The 25,258-nt window shown below is 40.9% G+C and overlaps 4 protein-coding genes across 4 annotated transcripts in view; 1 reads left to right on the forward strand and 3 right to left on the reverse strand.

Moving 5' to 3' along the window:
• The window catches only part of LOC308284757 (histone H1-like), a gene marked incomplete at both ends in the record, with an annotated part of 31,633 nt that extends 25,468 nt beyond the window's left edge, over positions 1-6,165 (reverse strand). Inside the window, one exon of the mRNA XM_080725487.1 lies at positions 5,644-6,165. Within this exon, the coding sequence (XP_080581613.1) occupies positions 5,644-6,165 (522 nt within the window). The remainder of the gene's footprint in view (positions 1-5,643) is intronic.
• LOC308284765 (histone H3.2) overlaps positions 1-25,258 on the reverse strand; it is a gene marked incomplete at its 3' end in the record, with an annotated part of 219,755 nt that overhangs the window by 18,496 nt on the left and 176,001 nt on the right. The window lies entirely within an intron of this gene.
• Positions 10,451-12,027, forward strand: LOC308284652 (cold-inducible RNA-binding protein A-like). Its single transcript, XM_080725341.1, has 5 exons — positions 10,451-10,570; positions 11,074-11,180; positions 11,283-11,389; positions 11,522-11,618; positions 11,738-12,027. The coding sequence occupies exons 2-5, from the start codon at positions 11,081-11,083 to the stop codon at positions 11,791-11,793; spliced, it is 360 nt and encodes a 119-aa protein (XP_080581467.1). The 5' UTR covers positions 10,451-10,570; positions 11,074-11,080; the 3' UTR covers positions 11,794-12,027.
• The window catches only part of LOC308285909 (phosphoglucomutase-1-like), a 13,362-nt gene continuing 2,958 nt past the window's right edge, over positions 14,855-25,258 (reverse strand). Inside the window, exons 3-11 of the mRNA XM_080726808.1 lie at positions 25,198-25,258; positions 24,447-24,569; positions 20,986-21,176; positions 20,397-20,551; positions 19,287-19,402; positions 18,145-18,280; positions 17,261-17,444; positions 16,435-16,563; positions 14,855-15,135 (exon numbers count right to left, since the gene is read on the reverse strand). The exon at positions 25,198-25,258 is cut by the window's right edge and continues 86 nt beyond it. Of these exons, the coding sequence (XP_080582934.1) occupies positions 15,046-15,135; positions 16,435-16,563; positions 17,261-17,444; positions 18,145-18,280; positions 19,287-19,402; positions 20,397-20,551; positions 20,986-21,176; positions 24,447-24,569; positions 25,198-25,258 (1,185 nt within the window). The 3' untranslated portion in view covers positions 14,855-15,045. The remainder of the gene's footprint in view (positions 15,136-16,434; positions 16,564-17,260; positions 17,445-18,144; positions 18,281-19,286; positions 19,403-20,396; positions 20,552-20,985; positions 21,177-24,446; positions 24,570-25,197) is intronic.

Below are 25,258 nucleotides of genomic sequence, written 5' to 3' on the forward strand. Positions count from 1 at the left end.
TTCAACCCTTTTCACATCAGGGTCCATTATTTATTCAGAATTTGATTTGAGCCACGGACACCCGTTTGATGAGATGTTGCCTCTCGGAACCAAAACTTAGAATATTTGTTGTTGGATAAGATTTTGTCCACAATTCCATTCTGTATCGATGTGCCATAGGAGAGATAACAGACAAATGTTGATCAAAATTATTCAACATTTTCTAATTGTGTGGACTTCTTGTAAATCAATTATACAATATTTTTTACTCTTTAAAGCATAAAATGAAAGCGTTGCAAATATAATAGATCGGGGTCCAACCTATGTTCCCCAGGTTCTATGTTCCCCAGGTTCTATGTTCCCCACCTCACAGCATTAGTTTAGTGAGGTTATGGTTAGGGGTAAGGTTAGGTGGTAAGAAAGTGGGGAACATAGAACCTGGGGAACATAGGTACGGTCCCTAATAGATCTACAAGGGTCCATTTAGTTACTAACTCTCCATCATTTAGCTGGGGACCACCTGGAACCCCCTCAAGGACCACTGGTTAAACCACTGTGTTGTGGAACCCCTCTGCTTGGTTTGTAATGAGTGTTTATTTGCGTCAAATCTTTGTTTCCCTCTGTTTCTTCTAATCTCATCCTCTCCACACAGATGTGACGACATGGCTACAGAGCATGTTAACAGGAAGGGGGGCACAGAGGAGCAGGAACTAATGGAGACACCCAAGCTGTTGTAGTAATCCGCTCTGTTGGAGGCTGGGCTGCCTCAGAAGGTTGCTGAGAAACTAGACCAGATCTATGTTGCAGGTAAAGAGCCAACTGGTTTCTAACGCATCAGTCCAATTCACCATACACAACACACACTCTCGTTAATGTTAATGGGACTATTAATGTACTATTTATGTACATTTGAACAGAAGTATGCAGTATTTATTTATTTTGTTTATTTATTTTTGTGTCAGCATGTTGGCACTGGAAAAACTGTTATTTAAATGATCTGAATAATCCCGTAAGGGATGGGCTGTGATGCAGCCAGACACAAAAATAAATAATTAACATATGGCACTTTATATTGATTCAGGCATTTTGCTCCTCCACACACGGCTATGTATTAGAATTATTGGTCATATACCATGATATTTAATTCATTCATACTGTTGCAAATCCTTTCTCCATCCCACCCTTTCTTAAACACAGAGGGTCTCACTGATGTCATCCTTTACCACCAACCGGATGACAAGAAGAAGAACTGGGGCTTCTGTTTCACGAGTGTGAAGACCATTAAACGCCAGCTCAAGCTCGGCGCCGGCTGATGAGTGGCAAGTTTGCTGCTGGAGAACTACTGTAGACCTTAGAAACGGCAGAACCAGCATTCCAGCTTTTCCTCAAGGACATTGTGGTTCCTCAGTAATAGTGTTGCTGCAGTAAACACGTGACCAGATATGGTCACGTACTGTACTGGCCACTCCGTTGTGCAAAGCAACTAACACTGAGGACAGTCCTCCAATTCACATTTCGTCACATGTTGTTTTCCCCATGCTTTACACAGTACATGTATCGGCACAGATAAACCACGACTACATTTATTGACAGCGTATACTCGATTCCCCAGTCCACCACAATTACACCTTCAGAGTTGCCATCTTCACGTGTGAGATCTTTTAAAATCAGTGAAGTGTCCCCTTTGCTCCATTGTTCTGTACAAAAAGAACTTAGGAGTACAATACAAAGAAAGCATGAGAGGACAAGACATTACAACTGAATCTCATCTGAAATGTGTATGTGTGGACCAATCCCGTGGCCTGTATATTGATATTCCAAACTCAATACTGATGCAAATATGAGGATGATGAGGAAGGAGGCACTGATGTGGGTATCAACTCTGAAGGTGTGATTGGTGGACTGGGGAGACACTGAGGAATTGAGTGTATATTGATGGTCCAAAGTTAATACTGATGCAGGTGAAGGTGGCACTGATGTGGGTTGGACCACTGAACTTGAGTCACGTGGCACGATAGTTTGGTTATTACAACATGCAGTCAAATGTAATACCATGTCCTCTTTAGGCACTATAGTTTTAGTACAAGATGGGCAAAGTAATGTCCTGTGTCCTTGCACCTGCAGATGATTGTATCTGTAAGGGAACAATAGTTTTCCTTCAAAATCATATGACAAATAGGTGAAATTAATACTCTACAATGACTTACTAAATAAAGTTATGGCCCCTCGAATATATGTTTTGCTTTATTACCAAGGTGATATAGCCCCAAGTAACAGATTTTAAATCTATAGTAATTGCAATGGGAAAGAGCAGTGCTACTGCTGGATTTTGTCTTCGTTGTCATGCTCCCAGAGGTAAGACAGTTTTGGTGGTACACCTCATGCTAAACCTGGATGAGCATACTTTCATGGTGCACCACTGAAAAAGGTTTTGTACAGTAGGTACAGTGTCTCTAGTAGTAAACAAAAATTATAGACAAAGCACAGAAAACAAAACAGATGTACACTTAGGACAGCTTATTGACATACTTTAATGGCACTTCCTTAAGATACTTAATGACTGCCATAAAGTAATCTTTGTCTTGACACTGGCTATTTTACTTGGGAAGGTTTCTGTGGAAGAGGTTTTCAACGATGGAGAATAGGGCACAAAGTTGTTTGGTACCCCAGGCAATGTTGAAAATTGTCTAAATCCACTTCTACTTAGTTGTGAGCCCTTTCACCTTCATCTGCAGGATCACAGAGGCTGTTGAGTTGTGAACATTGTTTTCAAAGTATCAGATCAAGGTAACTTTAAAATCAATTGTGCTGTTACGTAATTAAATTCTCTATCAATAATTACATTTTCATCATTAGCTGTCTTTGGCTTCATGACGACTTATCAAAGATGAGACAGGGAAGCTGTTTCAATGTATGGGAGCATGAAAACAGGCTTTAGTATTAAGTCTTGGAAGCTGTAAACAGTGCTTATAGTTCTCAAGCACAATGCCTGATCGGACACAACCGTTTGAAATCCATTTATTACTTAATTCAATACATAGTACACATTTCCTCACAGACAATCTTTCAGGGCCACAAATCTATTCTTGCTTTAATCCTGGACAAGTCAATGTGATGTAATTATATTTTTTATTATAATTATAATTTTTCTTTTACATTTTCTGAGGAGAACTTTAAATAAAGTTTTGACTATGACTTTACTGTGTTTGGACTGGCAATCATTCATTTCTCATCAAAAACATTGTGTGTGGTCCCCCCCCCCCCCCACAGGAAGGTGCTGTGGCTAACACTTATGTAAACGTAATATAAAAAAAAAAAACATGCACTGAGATTTTAGAAAGGTGTGTAATAAACGTATGTTAATTCAGTTAATGTTAGTTAAATATGATTGTGAATTAATGATTGTGAAAAGAAATTCTGAAGGGTCCAATATTGTTCTGATAATGTTTTTGATGGCTATGTAGGTGTGTGTGTGTGTGTGTGTGTGTGTGTGATTCTGTCACTTATAGTTAGATCTTTAACTGCTAACTTCTCCGTATTGTGTAAAGCAGGGGTCTTCAACGTTTTCAGGCCAGGGACCCCCAAACCGTGGGGCTAACATATTGTATACTATACTGTAATGTAGACAGATGTGACACATACTGCATTAGTATTCTACCAGCAGATGGCAGTAGCTCAGAGACTAGCCGTCAGTCATACTGCTGTATATTTCATCTGTGCACAAGTTTGGATTAAACTGAACAGAACTGCAGCCTTGTTCTCCTGAGTGTTCTCTTAATTTTACATATACCATTGTGTTTCATGTGTATAAACATATTGTGCATTCAATAATATGCTATTAAAAGAATAGATTAATATATTCATGCTTTTATTTTAAACATGCATGTACCACTGCCATTTATAACTGACAACCAATGTCAATACTATCAATCTATCACTAACAATCTGCCAATAACACAATATTCATACATACAAGCTATTCAAAAGAGGCAGATATTTTATATTTAAAGACAAAATAATATTTTTTCTTTCTTTTAAAAAATACAATACAGATATGGATTTTTTTAATAATTATTATTATAGATAGATAGATACCTTTATTATCCCAAGGGGGAAAATGTGTTGCCCAGAGGCAGCACAGCAGTAAAGGTTATTTACAAAGTTACAGAGAAGTATGAAAAAGATAAAAAGAAAAAACAAGAACAGTACAGAGTGCAGTAAGTACAGTAAGAGCAAGGTACAACAGGAAAGGGAACGAATAATATTATTAATATAATTATTATTATTATTATTCAACAATTTCGGGGACCCCAGTATCCCCACGGACCCCCTAGGAGTCGCGGACCCCCTGTTGAAGACCCCTGGTGTAAAGCCTTTTAAATCCATGTGTTACTTCGAAACATGAAGACGAACAACGCTGCAGGGTTAGCAGCTCTGGACTGGTCCGTCCAGGGTCTCCCTCGCGCTCTGCAAGGAAGCAGCCTCTAACACAGGGCCAGGAATTCCACTGCCCTACCAGCGCTACACTCTAGTCAAAATAAACTAGACTACGTCGCAACTCACAAAAACAAAGTTTGTTTTGTGTTGTTGAAAGTGTATTCTCGAGAGTGGCAAACCTCTCAGCACCCCATCCACGCTGTAAAATACACATTTTGAGCAGAACATAAAAGAAAAGGTGCGTCGTCTCTGCCCGGTGGATGTGTGAGGTCACTTCCTGCCACTGATGGACATCCTGTCTACCATGGACATCCATGAGTTGCAGGAGTCTGCGCCTGGGTGCCCCTCGTTTTATCTGTGTTCTGAGGACGTAAGGGAGGACAGGCAGACTGCCCTACCCCCTACCCCTCCCCCACCACACCCCCTTGTTCATTTTGGTCACATCACCCCTTAGTTTATAATAGTTGCTAGTCAAGTCCTCTATACCATAATAATTGTTATTTTTATTATTATTTATTCTCCCCTATTCATATTCTTGTCAATGTGTACATTTGGTGTTACTGAATACATGCGTAATACACCCTCTGGGTCTGGGCCATAGCATTTCTTTCTACTCTACGTTTGTATTGTCACATAACCTAAATATAGGTATAGCAGCCTAATCCATCAATAATTAAGTATCAATACGGACTTCGTGTCTCGCTTATTTGAGCAATGTGACATTTGCCGTCTGTTGGGTGTATGATTTTGAACTATAACAATGGTAGTAGCAGGCAAATATTCAATATTAATGTCAGGACAATGGCGAATCGAACAGTGATTTATGGATTCACAATAGGTCATAAGGGAGGTGGGTGGGTTTGATAGCTCGATAGATAAAGTGAGAGAAATGGCTGTATTGGCAGCGTTAATGTGTATTAACTTGGCCATAAATAAATGTATATTAGACTGTTGTGTCACTCATTATTGGTATTGGACCATTAACACACATGTCTATTAAAACAGACTGGTTATTATTCCAGTCCAGTGCTCACATATGACCATGGTATATAATAATAAATGAGGATACTCTTATACAAATGAAGTGGTTGGCTCTTAAAAGAGCCTTTGATGGGTATAGATGGAACAGAGGGTTTACTTCTTTTTGGGGGCTGCCTTCTTTGCGGCCTTGGGTTTGGCAACCTTCTTGGCTGGAGTTTTCTTGGCTGCTGCGGGCTTCTTAGCCACTTTCTTGGGGCTCTTGGCGGCCTTCTTCGGGCTTTTAGCTACTACTTTCTTGGTGGCGGGCTTCTTGGCTTTCTTGGGCGATTTCTTGGCGGCTGCGGGCTTCTTTGCCGCCGCCTTCTTGGGCTTCTTAGCCGCTGCAGGTTTCTTGGCGGCAGCGGGCTTCTTTGCTTTAACTGCCTTCTTTGCAGCAGCAGGCTTCTTCGCCTTCACCGCTTCTGCCTTCTTGTTCATCTTGAAAGAGCCGGACGCGCCGGTGCCTTTGAGCTGGACCAGGGTGCCTTTAGCGACCAGGCTCTTGACGGCGATCTTGACGCGAGCCTTGTTCTTATCCACATCGTAGCCGCCGGCAGCCAGAGCCTTCTTGACCGCAGCCAGAGACACACCGCTCCGCTCCTTGGAGGCGGACACGGCCTTGACGACCAGCTCAGCGACGCTGGGACCGGTCTTCTTGGGTCGGGGAGCCGCCTTCTTCTTGGCGGCCTTGGCCGGAGCTGGGGCGGGTGCTGGTGCTACTTCTGCCATAGTTTTCTCAGCTAGTAGGTCTTCCTTCCTTCTTTAGAATAAAGTCTGACAGACTGGTACTGAACGCTCTGAAGGGGCTGGACTTAAACACCACATGAGAACCATATAGAGACAACATGCACACAGCTCCTCTTGTCTAGGTGGCATAGTGTGCCACTTGTGTTTTCTCCTCGATTAAAACAAGTTATAACAAACTACGGTGTATGTTATGAAATGAAACAAAGAGCTGACCAGTTAGCACACATGTGGCTTTTTGTTATCAATATAACTGAGATGAAAAAAGCACTCTCGTTTTTAAGTGATACGCTCAAAACATCACCCTTGCACAGTCAGAGCACAGTGTTTCCTCTGTCATTTGTCTTCTAAAACATTTTAAACTATGTTAAATTAACAACAAAACTCACAGTCGTCTTAGCAGACGTACCTGGCGACGCAATACCATAAACTATACTCTTGTTTTTCCATCCGTTTTGCTGTATATAGAAGGTTTTCTGACCCCAGTAAACACACTCCAGTTGACGGCAGCATGATGGTGGAGTTGATCCCGAGTCGTCCCGACTTCCAATGACAGATGAAAACCGTTGCAACATTAGATGGATTTATGGACAAATAACTAACTGTGATCAACCTACAGCGAACGAAATGTGTTCAAATCTTCAATCAACTGTGGTATTATGTATGTGATTATGACGCCCATACACTTTCACTGGCACAATCCTTCCATGCATTTGATACTGTGATATTTTGCTACTTTGGAACATGATGTTAATAGGCTATATTATGTTGGCATGAAAGATTTGGCTAAAACTGGTGGGTATAGAGCAATTTAAAATGCCTTATGAAGTGCCGTGAACTTGTAGATCATCTATTTTCACTAATTTAGACAAATCTTATGGGAAAAGCTTTGAATGTTTACCCAAATATCTAGGGCCAACAAGGTTGTCACTCCTCATTCCCTCATTTTGGGTCTGGTCAATCAGATACATTCACTCAAAGGATTAGAGAAACACTCATTGGATTTAATATAGAATATAGCATCCAAGGTGTCATTTAACATGTTATCATGTTTGCTTTCATAAAAACATTTTATATTTTAATTACTGACCTCTGCTAACATCAATGCTATGAACAGCAACCTGGGAGTTATAGGCTATTTATTTTGCCTACCGTACATTTGGCACTGATTACTCCAGTGGTTTGTGAGATTTGTTTCAGAGCTTCCTACAGGGATGGCAAATGTCTCTCCTCTCTCATAGTTCTACTATGAATAATCTAGTGTCCCATCAGAGTTCAACACAATGGAACAATGCCTCCCCTCCCCCACCGGGTGGAGCTGTGGAGCTGAATGTCTGAGTGAAAGAGGTGAAACCTTATACCTCTATGGATGAAACATGTTGATGAACATGCTACACGTTCCACACTCACTTGTAGCTTGATCTCTAATTCATGGAGGGACCCAACACACACACACATACACACACACACACACACACACACACACACACACACACACACACACACACACACACACACACACACACACACACACACACACACACACACACACACACACACTGTTACCTCATTTGAACGCCACCACTAGAGTAAGAGTGAGGCCATGATCCTGCTCTTGTCTACTGATGGCCTTCCGGAGCTTGTAGTCCAGGACTATGACAAAGAAGAAGGGGGCTAGGGTGTCTCCTTGCAGTACTACCCCAGCCAGGATGTCAAACTCCTCATTGTTGCCATCTGGGGTACCCACCATGGCCCTTGGCCCTGCATAGGCCTACACATGTGGTCTCTACAAATTGGGATGGACACCACAGGCCTTAAAGGGCCAGTTCACCTCTGGGACAACCAGATCTTATTGTATTGTTGTTTGGGACAACATCAACACAATCCTGGGTTATTTTTTGTGTTCAATCTGTGTTTTGAGATTTTTTAGTATTTCAGCATGAATGATGATGCATATTGCATCATATGAGTCATCATGCTGCATCATGTGATGCAAAATGCATCATCATTCATGCTGAAATACTAAAATATCTCAAAACACAGATTGAACACAAAAAATAACTCAGGATTGTGTTGATCGTGTCCCAACCAACAATAAAATAAGATCTGGTTGTCCCAGAGGCGAACTGGCCCTTTAAGGATCTTCACCATTGTGCCTCTCCATCAAGTCAATTGGGTATATGCATATACGCCATTTTGTTCTACTTCGGGTGTCTTTCGACTTCCTTCACAGGTGTTACTGATGATACTAATTAAAGCTCTGTTTGATTTATTGTACAGTGGTTCTTTAATTTCAAGGACTGCCATAAACTCTGTACAAATGGAATCAACAAATGGAAGCAAATGGACCCTTGCAGGTCCATTTTCTCAAATGTGTACATTCTCAGAGTTACACACCTGTATGGGGACATTTGGAACCCACTCAAGGACACTTTGAGACCCACTGGTGTAGCAGAGTGTTTCCAGTGAGCCAACATTCACAATATCAGCACCCTGACTCTGTTTCACCAGAATGGAACAGACGATGGCTTGGCGCGCACGCACGCACTCACGCACGCACGCACGCACGCACGCACGCACGCACGCACGCACGCACATACAAACATCAAAAAAGTGCTTTTGTATACCTAGGCCTAAAGATAACCTTACTAGGCCACTCAACACTTGGTTTAGAGAAATGTTCTTTTGCAGAGACATATAAGAGTGGCACAAGACTGATTAAATAACACTCCAATAAGAGGGTCATTGTGGTTTTATCAGAGTAAATATGGACCGTTTTGTGAGACAAAACAAACTGCTGTTCCATTTTACACACTTTCTCACATTCTTGTTACTGAAGGTCAATTTCATAATAGCTCACAACGTGTCGGGTTGCGGTGTGTTAGTGTGCTTGTAGATCGAATATTTTTGCTATTAAATTACAACTAAGGGTTACGCCTTAACTGTTAATGGTTTAAAGATCATAGTCTTAGCTCTGAAATTGGTCCATTGGGGGCTTTCCAGGGGGCCCCTATACTAACCCTATACTTTGGTTGTTAAAAAAAGAAATCTGATCTACAAGCTCACAACGTGTCACACTGCAAGTCTTTATGAGCTTGTACATCTGCTGTTTCCAAAGCGTATTGAAGGTGTTATAGACAGAGATGCATACGGACAAGCTGTGTCTGTTCACATACTAAACAATAAAGTTGAGGAAAAAAATAAATATAGCAAACAAGCATGGGTTTGACGTCATGTGCATTAGGCCTATCATAAATTATGCTCTACTTGGGGAAATCATTTAATCATTTAAAAATGAGTTATTGTATTAATTTTCTTTATTGTGTTTTTTCATTCCATTGTATATTCATGTTTGACATGGAGCATTTGAAAAATAACATGTAATTTGCTAATTAAAGGGCCATTTCACCTCTGGGACAACCGATCTTATTTTATTGTTGTTTGGGACACGAGATATTGAGATATTTTAGTATTTCGGCATGTACTAGTGATCACTAGTACATGCTGAAATACTAAAATATCTAAAAACACAGACTGAACACAAAACATAACTCAGGATTGTGTTGATCGTGTCCCAAACAACAATAAAATAAGATTGGGTTGTCCCAGAGGTGAACTGGGCCTTTAAGTTTAAAGGCCTAATGGAATGCATAGCACTGGCCCCTCCCACTGAGACATATTTAAACAGGTCACAGTCAAAAGCAGAGCACTGGCCCCTCCCACTGTGTAGTATTTAAACGTGTGATTCCTAAACCCACCAGGATTGAGTTAAGACCCGCCTCGCGGAAACGTGAGGACTTCCAGGAGTGGCTGAAATCCCTGCTGTCTGACACATGGAGGGTGGATAAAGTCAGAGGCATGAAGACTTGTACTTGAGAAAAGCCTGCATTTGCACAATGCACAACTATTAATTTCTCACTACAGTGCTCAAAATAAACTGTGCTAAAAAAAAAATCTTGAAATTGACTCAATTGTACTGTGCGTAATAAAGGGAAAACTTTGTAACTTTGTTAAAGAGAAAAACGTACTGAGAAAGCTATTAATTTGTCACTACTGTGCTCAAAATAAAAACTCTTCCTGATTATCAGTTAAATTGTTATGGTTTGGATATGGCTTTGGGCCTATTATGCTGCGTGTATTATTGTAATGGATCAGTAGGTATAGGTACTTTGCACTTGAGCGAGCAGCACTAACATTCATGGGCACTTTCATATTTAAGATTATCGAGAGGAGGCGGGTTTTAACTCAATCCTGGTGGGTTTAGGAATCACGCTATTTAAACAGGACAGAACAGAACAGGAAGCAGAGCACAAAGCACACCACATTACTTTCATCTCTCACAGTTCCCTTTCACTCAACCGAGCAACAAGACTTGATCGTCGAACCAAAGGTAATTTCACTTCAACTGCTTATAGATATTTATAATGTGTTTTTGGTGTAGGCCTATTTGGCAAAAACTGGCCTAGCAGCTTTGTTGAAGCAAAACAAAAGCATTCATGGTGTGTGTTGGCTTTTACTAGGTCTACCGTATTTATTTAGCAACAGACCCTGAGCTTTATTTGACAAAACCCATTGGTGTCGGACTTGTTTAACAAACGCAATGTTGGAGAAAGTGTTGTGTTTAATTTGACTTTGGACAAGACAAAATCATCATGCTGGCACAGCTGATGCTAAGCTAACCAAGCCCAGGCTGTGGGCCTGGCAAAGACCACATCCATGCATGTTGGTGATTTTTTTTTTATGGTTCTGTGACGTGGATATTTGACCTACTTATTTGATAAACTGTGTTGAATTTATATAATGCTTGGTTATACAACAGACTTTCATCGGCTCATGTAATACATATTTTGCAGGGAAGGGGTTGATTCAAAAATGTTCTTTTGTGTTCATTAGATCAAACATGTCGGACGAGGGTAAGCTGTTCATCGGTGGGCTGAGCTACGACACGGACGAGGACACGTTGGGGGCAGCCTTCTCCAAATACGGAAACATTGCCAAAGGTAAACAACTTGAAATCTATTGAGCAACAACGCATTCATTCTCATTCATGATGTAATTCTACTTCAATGTATTTTTCTTTTGGTGTGTGTGTGTGTCAACAGTTGATGTCATCAGAGACAGGGAGACGGGCAGGTCACGTGGATTTGGCTTTGTGAAGTACGACAGAGTAGACGATGCAAAGGAGGCAATGGAAGCAATGAATGGACAGGTGAGTTGATGATTATCACAGATGGCTTGCTGGTGGCCATTTTGTAAGGCACATGGTGACGCAACACGTTACTGCTCCGAATACAACACATTTGACAATGACAACTGTTCTAATTTATCAATATCATTTCAGAGTCTGGATGGCAGGACGATCCGTGTGGATGATGCTGGAAATGGACGTTCTGGAGGTGGAGGTGGCTCAAGGGGAGGATATGGAGGTGGCGGAAGAGGTGTGTGTCTTACAAATTGTAATTCTCTTTAATTGGGCTTTCTCATCTCTGACACATTTATTCTTGATCGATGGCATGTTAAATGTATTATTTATCTTCCCCCTCTTGTATTTGTCTAGGTGGTGGAGGATATGGAAGTGACAGGAGCTATGGTGGTGGTGGAGGGGGGTGGTAGCGGCGGTGGAAGCAGTGGCTACTGAGAAATTGTATCAGGTTTTTATTATGATGATCTTGTTTACCAAAAGCTGTGAACTAGGGCTGATATAGGGCCAGAATGCAAGAAGTACAGATCGCAGGCCACACAGCTGCCAGCAACTAATCCATCTGTGTCCTCTGATATGGTGTATTTTGATGTATGTGTATGTTGTCAGATTGTTACAACTGTAAATAAAGATTTGTATTACCATAATCTGAGTCCCAGTATTTTCTGATCTTTGAGTGTTTAAATTGTTAGATTTCTAGACTTGAGTCCATTTTATAAACAAGGATTTCCACATCACCACTCCTCTGGCAGAGGATTTGTGCTGACAGCAGAACACATCAAGGTCCAGAACACAATAAGTGAAGCAGAATAAGGGAACAGTTTCTTTATTCTCTAAGTGCTGAGAAGAGCAGCAGAATGGTCTAAACAGATGTATATCAACCTGTTGATGCACTCCTGCCATTTGAGTCTTTTCAGAAGAAAGGAATTGTAGCAGGCCAATCATGCAATACACATTAATGCGTAGGTTATATTCAAAGCATACACCTCAGGGGATCACAGTTCGGCTGGACTGGAATGGAGGAAAGCTGACATTCTATGGTTACACTATTTCCTTGCATTTGCACACTGCTCATGACCTCCCTCTAAAGATGTTACCCGGTAAGGTCAATGTGGCACAATGTGGATGATGATAATGACTGAAGATAGAAAAACTGATATGAAGCTCACAATGCATTGTGATGTTACACTGTGTGTGTGTGTGTTTTAATATCTATGCTGCCAGTAGACCAAGGAAGTTATTCACTGAATGTTTGCCAAGGAGGCAAATGTTATTCAAAATCAATGGAGGTCTAGGATTGTGGGTGACATTTTGCTCAAATATGGAGATGACTGGCATCAGAGCATTCATCTATGTCATAGATAAATGTCTGATGTCATAGATGTCTATGATAAATGTGAACATTTTTAACTCCAATCTTTGCTTCTGAAGGACCCTGCATGGGAACAAATTGTTTTGTTTTGTCATGTCAGTTTGGGGGTCCTTATTAAGAGGAAGAGGCTCGCACACCGTCTTACGCTCCCAGGTAAGTTTTATTTTGCAACGTTTCGACCCCATATGGGTCTTCATCAGGCATGGCATCAAACAAGATAAATTATAAACAAGGTATGGTCGGCGAACTGGCCAGGCATGCGCCATTGACACTCATGGGAGCCATAAACTGGAACCGGAAGTTGTGTGAAATGCATTGGAGCCTGATGGCAGCCAGCTGGACCATGCTTGTGAATAAATTATTTCTGAACGATTGTGTCCTTTGTCAGTTAGTCGGTCCAGGAATAAAAAAAATGCATATCACAGGTTGTTTTCCAATCAATAGTTGTTGTTTGTTTGTTTTTTTTTTTGTTTTTTTTGCACACTGTATAATTTTATTGAGGCAGGCATCTAAACAGCGTCATGTATCGTTTCTGGTAGTGTTGCCAGGTTCTGAGAAATAAGCAACCAGGAAACAAGCCCAAAAGAACCAACTAGGGCCAGGCACTAAAGGCTTTTATGAGCACTTACTGCTGTATTGAAAATAACCATCAACAAGCTATTAGATCTGCATTTTCAAAATATTTTTTTACATTTGATAACTTGTCAAATGGGACATTCTGCATAATGAGCACTTTCTACTTTTGGTACTTTAATTATATTTTAATACCAAAACTTTAATTTTTAATTCCTGAGTTTAACTTGTGAGATTATTTCTAAATTGCAGTTTTGATTGATTGATTGATTGATTACTTACAGCTTGCAGAGACAGGTACAGAGAAGTAGGCTACAGTACAGTACAAAATCTGCTAAAATAATTTTCCCAAAAAAGTATGACTTGTTTCCATGGGGTCCTTTGTACTCAATTGATCGAAACATTGATAGTGGAAAATGTTTAAAAAATATTTGAAGACAAATGGACATTTGGGGGGGGGGGGAAGAGTAAAAGAAATGTATTTATTTATTCATTTTCAAGCAATAATTTTGCGATAATTGGGCAGGTTATTTAAGCTTGTGTGTTCACCCTGCGTTCCTTCTGCATATGTGTCCCTGGCTATGCACTTGTGGACCAGTGGGCTCTGCTATTAGTTCTGTTCCCCATGGGGGGGGAACATATCTATCTCCCCACACTTAATGGTTAATGATAGTTGTCTAATTGTGCTGAGCAGGGAGATAAAATGTAGCAGAGCCTGAAAGCCAAGATAAAGTATTATATCTGTATTATATAAAGTATTATATCTGTATTTCACATGCATTTGAAATTGAAATCAAATTGCTACACATTTATCACATTTTGTAATGTAAAAATATGGCTGCAACAGTTAATTGAACTATTCGATTGAATCCATTTATAAAAAATAATTTATAATCAATCATTCTTCATTCAATAAAATAATCTATTGATAATCAAACCCTATTTTGGGCATGTCGTTGCCGATCTACAGTTTCTCCATTATTTGATTAATTGAAAAAGTAATAGATAGAATAATCGGCAATACAATGAGTGATAGTTGCTGCCCTATTTCAAAGTATCTCCCTAATACTATCAAGACATTTCAATGACCTGCAAGATACAGTTAGCCTCGGAAACCCAGACTTCTTTTGGTGATCGGAAGAAAAAGAAGTCTGGGCAAACCCCCCTATAATTGTGCTGGCTCATGACATTTTAATTGTATAAAATAAATGTAGCCGTTCAGATATCTTATTTGACATCAGTATTGTTCACGTGAACTGGTTTGTTTAGGCTTATCCATTATAATGATAAAATCGCTATGATTTATCAGTCGTTTTCTACCGCGGATCACTTCCTCATTTACTCAAAGCGGACAGCAGCAGGAGTCATGTCCCTCCGCGTCATTTTGAGACGTCGGAGGACGCGGCGAGATCCGCCGGCCAACAAATAATGTCCGCGTTCCAACAGAGTGAGATACAGTATACCGTTTAATTGTACCTGTTGCCTACTGTAATATGACAAACAAAGCACCGACAACTCATAAACCAGACCTCAACAAAATAAGCAGATGTTTATTGTGGTACAATGGTACAGTGAATGGGTTTGTCTACATTGTCCTGCACTGCAAACTACAGGTTGTGGATTTGAATATTGAATACTGTGGTGCCTTTTTACAGGTATGAGGGAGAAATGGACAAAAGAGTTGGGATATTGGAGTGAAATGTAGGTAAAAGACAAAAGCTCATGTGATGACTGAGGGTCCTGTTCGACCCATCCTGTCATGAAGCTGAGAGATCTTCAGAGCGATGGTTGCCAGGGGTGCCAGCATCACCTGTTCCAAAAACACATACACAACACTGTAGTTAGACCCAGGGGTTCTCAAACTTTTTTAGGCCTTGACCCCCAAAATAAACATATTTGAACTGGGGACCCCCACCCTGACAAGCACTTGGAATCCACAGATAAATATTGTGAAAATAGCTGATCTACATGCTCACAACGCCTCGCAACGCGAGGCGTTGTAAGCATGTAGATCGGGTATTTTCACAATGTTCGCCTCTTGTTTACTTAATATTTGACAGTTTGGTATTAAAATGGCCTTGAAAGTCCTTAAATTGTCACTTTATAAATGTGCAGATACACTGTATACACAAGCTAATCATCTGGGGACCCCACAAAATAATGTGGGGACCCCACTTGGGGTCCCGACCCCAAGTTTGAGTCAACCACTGAGTTAGACATTCACAGCGGTGGGGCCAAGAAGTGGTGGAAAGTAGTACATATTTGAGTGTACTTTTACTTTTTTTTAAATAATTTATTCATCTTCTTATATCCCAGAGGCAAACGTTGTACTTTTTACTCTACTACAATTATTTGACAGCTTTAGTTACTAGTTACTTTGCATATTCAGATTACTTTTACAAAACATCAATTAACTATAGCTCCTATGTTATACTTCTGCTATTGAAATATATTCTATATTCTATAGTCTATTCGGCTGTCAAAAATAGCTGATCTACAAGTTGACGACACGGCGTGATGCAATCCGTTGTCAGCTTATACTGTAGATCTGCGATCTTTTTAAAATATTAGTTTCTACATATATTTTATAATATTTTTGAAAATAATGTGAAATGAGGCATTCTGCATGATGAGTACTTTTACTTTGGCACTTATGTTGATGCCAATACTTTAGTACTTTTACTCAAGTAATTTGAATACAGGCCTTTTACTTAACAGAGTATGGGGCTTTTAAGCCGTGACATCATTTTGTAGTCAGACCTCCAAGCAGATTTATTATCAATATCTGTCCCTCGCTATTTCAACAGATCCGAGACAAAAATAACGACTAAAGTATAATTCTACCACTTTCCTTTCAACAACAAAGAGAAGACAAATTTGTAAATAGTAAAAATAGTAAAAAGATTCACGGGCACTGGGGCTTACAAGTCTGTAACTTTGACAGTGTACAAATGGAACCAAATGGACCCGTTCGGACGGGTCCATTTGGTTCCATTTGTACACTGTCAAAGTTAAGGGGAGACCTTCAAATGTGAAAGCTTGAGAACCATGGCCTAATGCATACCAAACTCCTTAAAATGAAAAAGCTTCACTGAGTTAGACACTCCACCTGTGTGTCTTGGGAGATGTCCACCTTCTCGTAGCTGTCAATGTAGATCCGAACAGTTGCCCCGACGCTTCCTGTCCCACTGAGTCTGTAGATGATTCGAGATCCATCTGTGAAGATTATCCGAAGGCCCTACAACAACAATAATAATGTTTTTATATTATTATCTATTCTGGGATCACTTCACTTTTCGAGGTTGTAACCGGTCTGGAGCGGAAACCACAACACGTCATATTGTAGTACTCAAAGGACTACAATTTGCCAGAAAGATCAAACCGGATTCAGTTTTAACCCAAAATATTCCCCTGCGCTCAAGGACATACTTTTAGGGCCTACCTAATAAACTCCTTGATGTGGAGTAGTTTTGCTTTAGAAAAATTTGTTTGGTATATGCATCTTTTAGTCCAACTGTTGGCGACTGGCAAGACTACACTAGGCTACTCGAGCATTTTAAAAGGGATTGGGGAAACAAACGTGGGGAACCAAATCAAAGCGACGCTGCTTCTTCTAGTGGTTTCCGCGCTTTAGGCGGAAACCAAACGGCCTGTTGTGAAAGAGCCTGGTAGGCGAGGTTAATTATTATCATTAACAATGAAAACATAAAAATATACCCTACTCGTTCTCTTTCCTATCATTGTATTGGCTTGTGGGCAAGTTCCTCCCTCAGTGTGCAATATAAGATAATGCACAAAACTAGCATGGATTGACAGATGAAACCAGTAGCGCCTTTGATAATGGTTACCACTTGAACCCCAGCATTCATATTCTTTTTGTTCACCACAAATACAAGATCCACAGCCTCATGTCTGTCTGTCCGTCCATCCTGTACCTGGTTCCTTGTGATGGTGCTGTCAACTGGGTCAGTGTATTCAAAATTGTCTGCTTTCTCCACCTGGTAGATTTTGTCCCCCACAGCAAACCTTTGTCCTGCAAAGGACTTGTCCACTATCGTGTTTTCCAAGTATTCCATCATCTCGAAGGCTGCATCCAGGTCTACATCCTCGTAGTCATATCTGTGTTTGGGGGGGTATATCATTTCTGTATTAGAGTAGGCTAGTGTTATTTTCAGATTAGATTGAACTATTGTGATAGCATATCATATTCACTTCATAATAATTTATTTTGCCATTTACTCACATTGAGCTTTCCAAGAAAACTAATATTATTTTTTACAATGCTTCTTTAAGTAAATAACAGTGCCATAGTTTTAACAATGTGCAACCGCATAGTTTGGCCACTAGGTGCCATTAAATCCTTATCTTTCATGCCTTTGAATTATTTTCTGCCTAAAGCACTGTGTATGGAATCTGCTATAAAAATGCATTGTCTTGACATATCTATCAAACTGTGTTTAACTGTTTATAAGGAACAAATCTTTCCTAAACACACGCGCGCGCGCACAGAGCCTGTGAGAGACGCAGTACAAATACTTTGGGGAACCATGTGTAGTAAGAAAAACAAAAACTTGATGGGAAGAATTATGAATGTGTGCCATAAAGTTCATTGAGTAAATATTTGCCACATCGACGTTTAACAAGTTTGTTTTCTTTAAACTTACAACCAACAACATATTTCTGTCTGTCTGTCACCTGGAGTAGCAGTATTGGAACCTAATGCGCTGTCAGGTGTCGCAAGCTTGTAGATGTGCTATTTTCTGTGCTTTTCTGTTACTGAGGCTTAACAGGCCTGTCTGTGTGTGATGCTTCTAAATACCTGGTGTAGTAATTTCTGCCGTACTTCTGCCAGTGGTCCCTCACAATATCCTCCACACTCTGCCGCCTAGTGGCCAGGATGGACAGCCATGCCAGCACGGCCCAAAGCCCATCCTTCTCACGAATGTGGTCTCCACCTGTCAGGGTGGTGCAGTGGCAGATTTGTAATCAAGTTGACTGTAAACTCAACTTAACATCATCCTTAATCAGTGTCTGACTTATCGGGGAATTCAAACCAAGAGAAGGCAGAATGTTTTGGTGAACCCTCAAGTCCCATATAAAAAGAAATGGAGCTGAATTTCTTATGGTTTTAATTTAGGTTTTAAGTTGTTTTACTTTTAACTTAGGAAAAGCCAAGAGATTTGACTCTCTTGGTTAAAGTAAGAGATTTCAGGTTTTAAAATGATTTACGATTAAAAAGTGATTTCTGAATGCATCTGGGGTTCCATCACAGGTCATCTCGACTCTGTGTGACTGCTCCACTTTGTACTTACTAGCTTAATTGTGACCGAAGGCCGCAGTTTAGTATGAGAAACGGCACATCATGTCTCCGTCCGGACAGACGTCTGTCTGTGTACGCCTTTTTACAGTCTATGGGTTTGCCGCTCTGACATCACTGTGATGTCAGGGGAACCTCACTAACAGAATACCTTTTATGCCCATATATGGAGATCCCTGATGTCATCATTAAGCCCATATCTAACAGGACCTTCAGCCCAGATCTGTGTGGCTGGTTCTACAGACAGGGATCTCCATGTATGGGCATAAAATGAATTTTATGTATGATGTCAGATGTCATAGGACTTTCACATAACGAATAACTGAGTAAGCATGTTTGGGCTCTCACAGCATATCTCCATATACAGTACATGGATCTCCATATATGGGTACTATATATGGGTAACAGTGGTCCGATATACATCACTGGCCAGATGGCCAAGACATGGACCTTAGGTGTCTTACTGGTATAATGATAGGTTAAATTCTGATGTTATTATGCATTTTAATATAGTGTCTGTTTGTCTTGTTGTCTTGTTGATGTATTGTTTGTATTCTTATGTCTTTTATAAATACCAATAAAAACTAATAATGTATTTTTTTAAAAGTGATTTCTGTAAACCGCTTCACTCACTGAAGAGGTACCTGTGCCGAAACTCTCCTCTCCACACAAGGACAGCCGGCCAGCATCCATTAGGCTCCCAAAGAACTTCCACCCAGTGGGAGTTTCATATAGCTCTATTTTTGTTGCCTTGGCTACTCTACAGGAAATACACAGAAAAAGCATTCAAAGAAGAGCTCAAAATATCAACACTAACAACAATAAAACACATTTGTCAAATGGACAACCTTACCAATCAAATCATACATCTTTAACAACATAAAATCGATAAAATAGATTTGACCCAATAGGCCTTTTTCACAACAGGCCATAAGTTGTGTAATGTTACTTCCTTCACAGGTGATCCCATTGATACAAATTAAGACACTATTGTTCGATCCAGGTCAACAGAGTCATGCAGGTTGGATCACAGATATAGGCTATACACTGTGAGATCTCATTGGCCGCTGCTGTTCTTTGGAACGATGTGTCATCGCGGCCGCCATATTATCCAGGTCGATGTGTCTGTGGAAGCAGGAGGTCTCTCATCTCCACCATTACAATAATCATAGCTCGCTGAATTCACAACTGATTTTCACGCTGTTTGGTTTGTTACAAATTACATGTAATGTAATGTAATTAAAGGATACTTTGTTAAATGAAAAATGTGGGCTTTCATACAAAAACTCTTATATAGATAGATACGTACGCAGTAACGGTTATAAAACAGAAAAGGGCTTTAGTCTCAGCCAGGTACTTATACAACGCAATGCGGTGGCATTGATGTACGGCCCCAGTGGCCAAAGAGGCATCGACAGTACACATTTATGTCCAAGTGTAAGTGTTGAGTCACTGGAAAGACTCCACGAAATGGAACAGAGCCTTATAACGTGTGTCGTGTTGTTGCTCACTTCTCACCGATGCGATTTTTAATATTATATGGCTGCCATGAAAAAGGTCTATAGCAGCGGTTCCCACCCTGTGGGCCCACTGGTGGACCATGTATATATTGCAAGTGGGCCCCTAAATAATTGGCAGAACACTAAGACTGTATTGATAATATAACATTAATGTAAAAGAAAGAAAGAAATGAATAAATAACAGCACTCTGTGTAGCTTTGACAATAATGTGAGATGACAGGCCGAGGCCTTACTTGTCTAAGGCTGCGCTGGTGGGCATGCTGCGAGCGAAACCTCTCACCCCCGTCTGCTGGAAGTAAGGGATGCAGAAGATATTGGCAGCGATCACAGCCACCGAGTCAGATGGGGTGACGAAGAAGCCATGCTTCCCCAGGATCATGTTCCGGTCCTAGAAAGCCAGGCAGACAGCGATTAGAAGGCCCGGTGCAACCCCAGTTCATGACCTTTGACCTTTTACCAGACAGTCATAGGGAAATGTTTAGTTTAGTGCGGGTTCTCGTTTCAGTTTAGTCTAAGGTCATTTCGTTTTGTTAAATAAAACTGCAATATATATATATATACAGTATATATATATATATATAATTTTGTCATTATTATTATTTTAATCAATCTGTATAACTCTGACTTTACATGAAAATCCAATGGAATTATTTCGTCTTCGCAAATGTGCTCTGCTCTCCATTATAGCTCAATAGTAAAGATTTCAGCACTCATGAGGAGTCCAGGGTACGACCGTTATGGATCACATATAAGCTTAAAAATGCAACACTGTTTTTAAATGTTTTGTAGCTTTTAGATTTTTGATAAATAGAGCTTATATACCCCGTCACCATCAAACGCTGCACCAAAATCATATGGTCCCTCCCTCATGGCTTCGACCAGGTCTACAGCGTAGGTGAGGTTGGGGTCCGGATGTAGGCCCCCAAAGTCCTCCATGGGGACACAGTTGACCGCAGAGTTAGCAGGGGAGCCCAGCTCCTCGCAAATGATCCTTCTCACATACGGTCCCAACACTGTGGAATAAAAGACAGAGATTATTAAGACTTTTCCTTGAAGAGGACCTTGTTTTTGTTTTGTTTTTGGGCTTTTCTTGCCTTTATTGATAGTCCACAGTGTAGACAGGAAATTAGAGAGTCAGGGAGTGGCATGCAGCGAAGGTCTGCCAGACCGATAATCGAACTGAGGACTCTCTGTCAGGCATCAGAGCCATGGCACAACTTTAAGTTTTAAGTGTGCAGACTATCTGTTTTAGAACAGGGTTTGTCATGTAGTATACAACAGCATGCTAAATGTCTAAATTGTATGTATGAACAATTGTAGAACAATTGTGCGTGACATCAAGAAACAGAAGCACATCAAGCTGTGAAAGCCTGCACTGCCTGGTAGTGAGGAGCATGAAAGTCGGGTCGTAGTACGTAAGTACTTTTGGTGATTATATGTATAAATGGTATGTATAAAGATGGCTATTTCAATTTGTCGAAAGGAAACCACATTAGTCAACATCCCCACAAGCTGCCAGGTTGTCAATGCAGGGATCTTTCACAAAACTGTATTGATTATCCAGCCCCTCGTACCAGGGTTTAAAGTTGTCTGGGTGGGACTACGCTGCGGAGATTTGTGTCACACTTTAAGGCCTTATTGAGCAAATCTCCTGTTTTCATAGCGCGAGGCAGCTTGATGTACAAGTGCATCCCCTGGACACGATGCTAGTATGCCGCAGGGACCTATTCATATAGTTGATGCTTCAATAATACAGGTTGATAGCGTTTTTCACGGTGTGGCAGCTCAGGAAAAAACGGCCTTTATCTGAATACAAATCGTGTGGATTTATCGTCGCGTAATATTCATGTGAATGGCAGAATCAACAAAGCACTGACGTGTGAAATATCAATAATAAGACACATCCATAAAAAGAAAAGAATCATCCATATCTTATCAAGAAATAATGTCAGGTGTGTTGCACACGCAGCCAGGGAGGCCCCGTCAGCTGTTTATATCTCATATCCCGGAGGGATTGTGCTAGAATTGCTAGTTGGTTGTCTAACAGCTGATTGAATTTATGAGTTATTGAGTTTATGCTATTTGCTCAGCTAAAATACTATATGAATGGTTCTGTATATATTTTACATACAGTAAGAGAGAGCTACTTTTTCTCAAACTACACACAGTATTAGTTAGTTGCTTCATTCTCAAACTGAAGCACCTCCTGGTTATTTATCTAACTGACTATTGATTGCCAAAGAGTAGACAGGGAGACAGTGTCCTTACTTGCATCTGTCTTATTATACCTTGAGTTGTCTGTCCTGCACCTGTTTACTAGATCGGATGTGCGTGTTCTACTTTTTGAAAGAGGTCAAGAAATATTTGATCACATCACGACCAAGATACATGATAACGTTACCAGAAATAACTTGATTGACAGCATGCAAAGGCAAAATATTGCAAGAGCCAAAACATACTGGTGTGGCAATGTTGACCTGCAATTCACCTAATCTCAAATGAGAGAGAGAGAGAGAGAGAGAGAGAGAGAGAGAGAGAGAGAGATTCACTGATAGGAATTTTTGGTGTCTTGTTAGAATAAGGTACATGCCAATGTCAAGACTCGACTTTTCACAGGAGGTGGATATCGTATGTGTGTGTGTGTGTGTGTGTGTGTGTGTGTGTGTGTGTGTGTGTGCGTGTGCGTGTGTGCGTGTGTGCGTGTGTGCGTGTGTGCGTGTGTGTGTGTGTGTGTGCGTGCGTGCGTGCGTACGTGCGTGCGTGCGTGCCTGTGTGTGTGTGCAAGCATGCATGCGTGGGCATGTGTGTTTGTGATGGCATCCCGCATCTGGTTTCAGTGTTATCACACTAGGGGATACTCAAAAGGCCCTGGGAACAGTTTGAATTCAAAAACCTCATCACTCCCTCCAACGGCTTCTATTACCACATTCTCCAATCGTCTCAAAGACTTGGGTCATCTACAGTAACAAACACTCAGGACTACAACAGCTGAAAACCTTATTAGGTTTCTATATCACAATGTTCTCCTCTTTATCGTTGCAGTGGATGTTGCGTATTGAGCTTGAGTGGCATGGATTAGCACTTTTCCACTGGGTAAACACAACGTGTTTTCACCCTGACTTGACCTTCGCCTTTGACTTAGAAAAGATTCCCTGCAAACAAGTGACGAATGTTATAATCGTGAACACCCGCGACTTACCGGTATCAATCACCTCACCTACAAAACAACACAATGTGACGTCTGGCTTTCTGGAAAGGATTGGAATTGCCTCGATTGCATACAATTTGATGTGTCCCCATGTCAAAGTGTGATTATTAGGGGCTACAGGGCAGAAAAACAAGACGGGGTCCTATAAGTCAGTGGTTTCATGTGGCTTTGGGATTTCATGCGGTCCTCTCCTGTGTATGCGGCCCATCCATGGACGGACATCCATGACGTTTCTATGACATATGGCTCCATATTTGGGCAAGGTTTCAGGAAGATTCAATGGTTGTTCACTTCCTTATCGGACAGCTTGTCTCTGAAAGAGTCAGCCGATGCACGTTGGACAATCAGAGCCCCACTGACTGAAGTTAAATATTTCAAAAAGGTTTAGAATCTATAATGTTAACAAATATGTTTATTGTGTGCACATGTAACCTGGTGCCGACTCTGGTCCAGCTGTTTGCGAGATTAGCTCGGGACAGACACACAGACACACAGACAGACACACCCTCTTATAGATAGCTACCTCTTTCAGACCACGCCAAAGAATCTCTGCATGAGATAAGCACTTCTGTTCAGGGATTTTCTTGGCAAGATGCACTGAGTACATGAAGTAAAGGGCTGTCCACACCAAGCGCCGTATAACTATAACTATAAATCACCACTGTCAGCATTATAGTTGTGCTGTGGGCTCTGCCATCCACCTGAGAAGCCATACATTTATAGTTATAGTTGTGGTGCTTGGCGTGGGCAGCCATCTAAGACAGTTGGGGGGGTTTCAGGGGGTCCCCAGCTAAAAAGTGGTTAATATAGCATCACAATATTTTTTAACCACTTTATTAATTTATATGTGGGATATTCAAAAATAGCAGATCTACAAGCTCACCAGTGTGTCACTTTGTGGCCAATCTGGCTAGCCATCGTCAAAGAAAAGGGAACGCCCACTCGGGTTGTCCCTCTTCAGTAGCCAGCTACAGACTCTGTCTCGAGAGAATGCTTTGTGGCACACTGCAAGCTTGTACAGTACATCTGCTATTTTTGAAAAATATCAGAAATGTTTGGACAATTGTTTGAATACCTCCATGCATGGCGTCTAGTCGTATCTTGTAGTTCGGGCCAGACAACAGCTCCTTCAGAGCAGCAAAGTCAAAGATGTTTCTCATCAGATTGGCATAGGATTCCACAGAGTCCACCATCTCCACTTGGAATGAGCACAAACAAAAAGAGGGATTTATATGTACTGTGCGTCTTGGGCTCTTTTCTGCACTTGATAGAGTGTTTAGGTTATAGAGACATGCCTCACATGCAGGTATGGGCTTGACCTATGGGTTAGTGGTGAAATCAAGGCCTTATTCCATTCGATACCATTTAACTATTAATTATAATTGAGCACGAAAAAGAGCCCTATTTTAAAGATTGAAAGTACACAGTAGACAGAGACAAGACACAGAGGGAGACAAACAGAGTGACACGCAGCAAAGGTCGCCAGGCTCAGGAATTGAATCTGAGACTCACTGTCAGGCTGCATTAGAGCCAATATGTGGTATCTACCTTAAACGCTGGGCCAATGTTGCTCCACAAAGATCCCTATTTTTTTTTTACTTTATTGTATTGTGGTGTTACACTGAAAGTTTTTGGCTCAAAACAGGTTGTGAACCTGTAGATTTTCTAAAGGTTTTTGAATGTTTTCACATACGACCAAAAATAGTGATCCCAGGTTTAAAGTGGTTACATTTGTACCCTTCTGCTTCCTGATGGTATCTTATTTATCCTGCCCATGGATGTTTCCAATAAATTACTGATGGATGTTGTGTGTGCGAGCAATTCACCAGTGAAGGGTTTGAACTTGTTCTCCAGGTCAAACTGCTGCTTGCCCAGTGTTGACAGATC

The sequence above is a fragment of the Nannobrachium achirus genome (assembly GCF_963921795.1).
Source record: "Nannobrachium achirus genome assembly, chromosome: 5".
Lineage (NCBI taxonomy): Eukaryota > Metazoa > Chordata > Actinopteri > Myctophiformes > Myctophidae > Nannobrachium > Nannobrachium achirus.

Excerpts from the sequence above, each read along its gene's own strand:
- LOC308284652 (XM_080725341.1), top strand. The coding sequence starts at position 11,081 with ATGTCGGACGAGGGTAAGCTGTTCATCGGTGGGCTGAGCTACGACACG. Across the intron at positions 11,390-11,521 it reads TGGAAGCAATGAATGGACAG|AGTCTGGATGGCAGGACGAT; the intron begins GTGAGTTGATGA and ends ATATCATTTCAG. Across the intron at positions 11,619-11,737 it reads ATATGGAGGTGGCGGAAGAG|GTGGTGGAGGATATGGAAGT; the intron begins GTGTGTGTCTTA and ends GTATTTGTCTAG.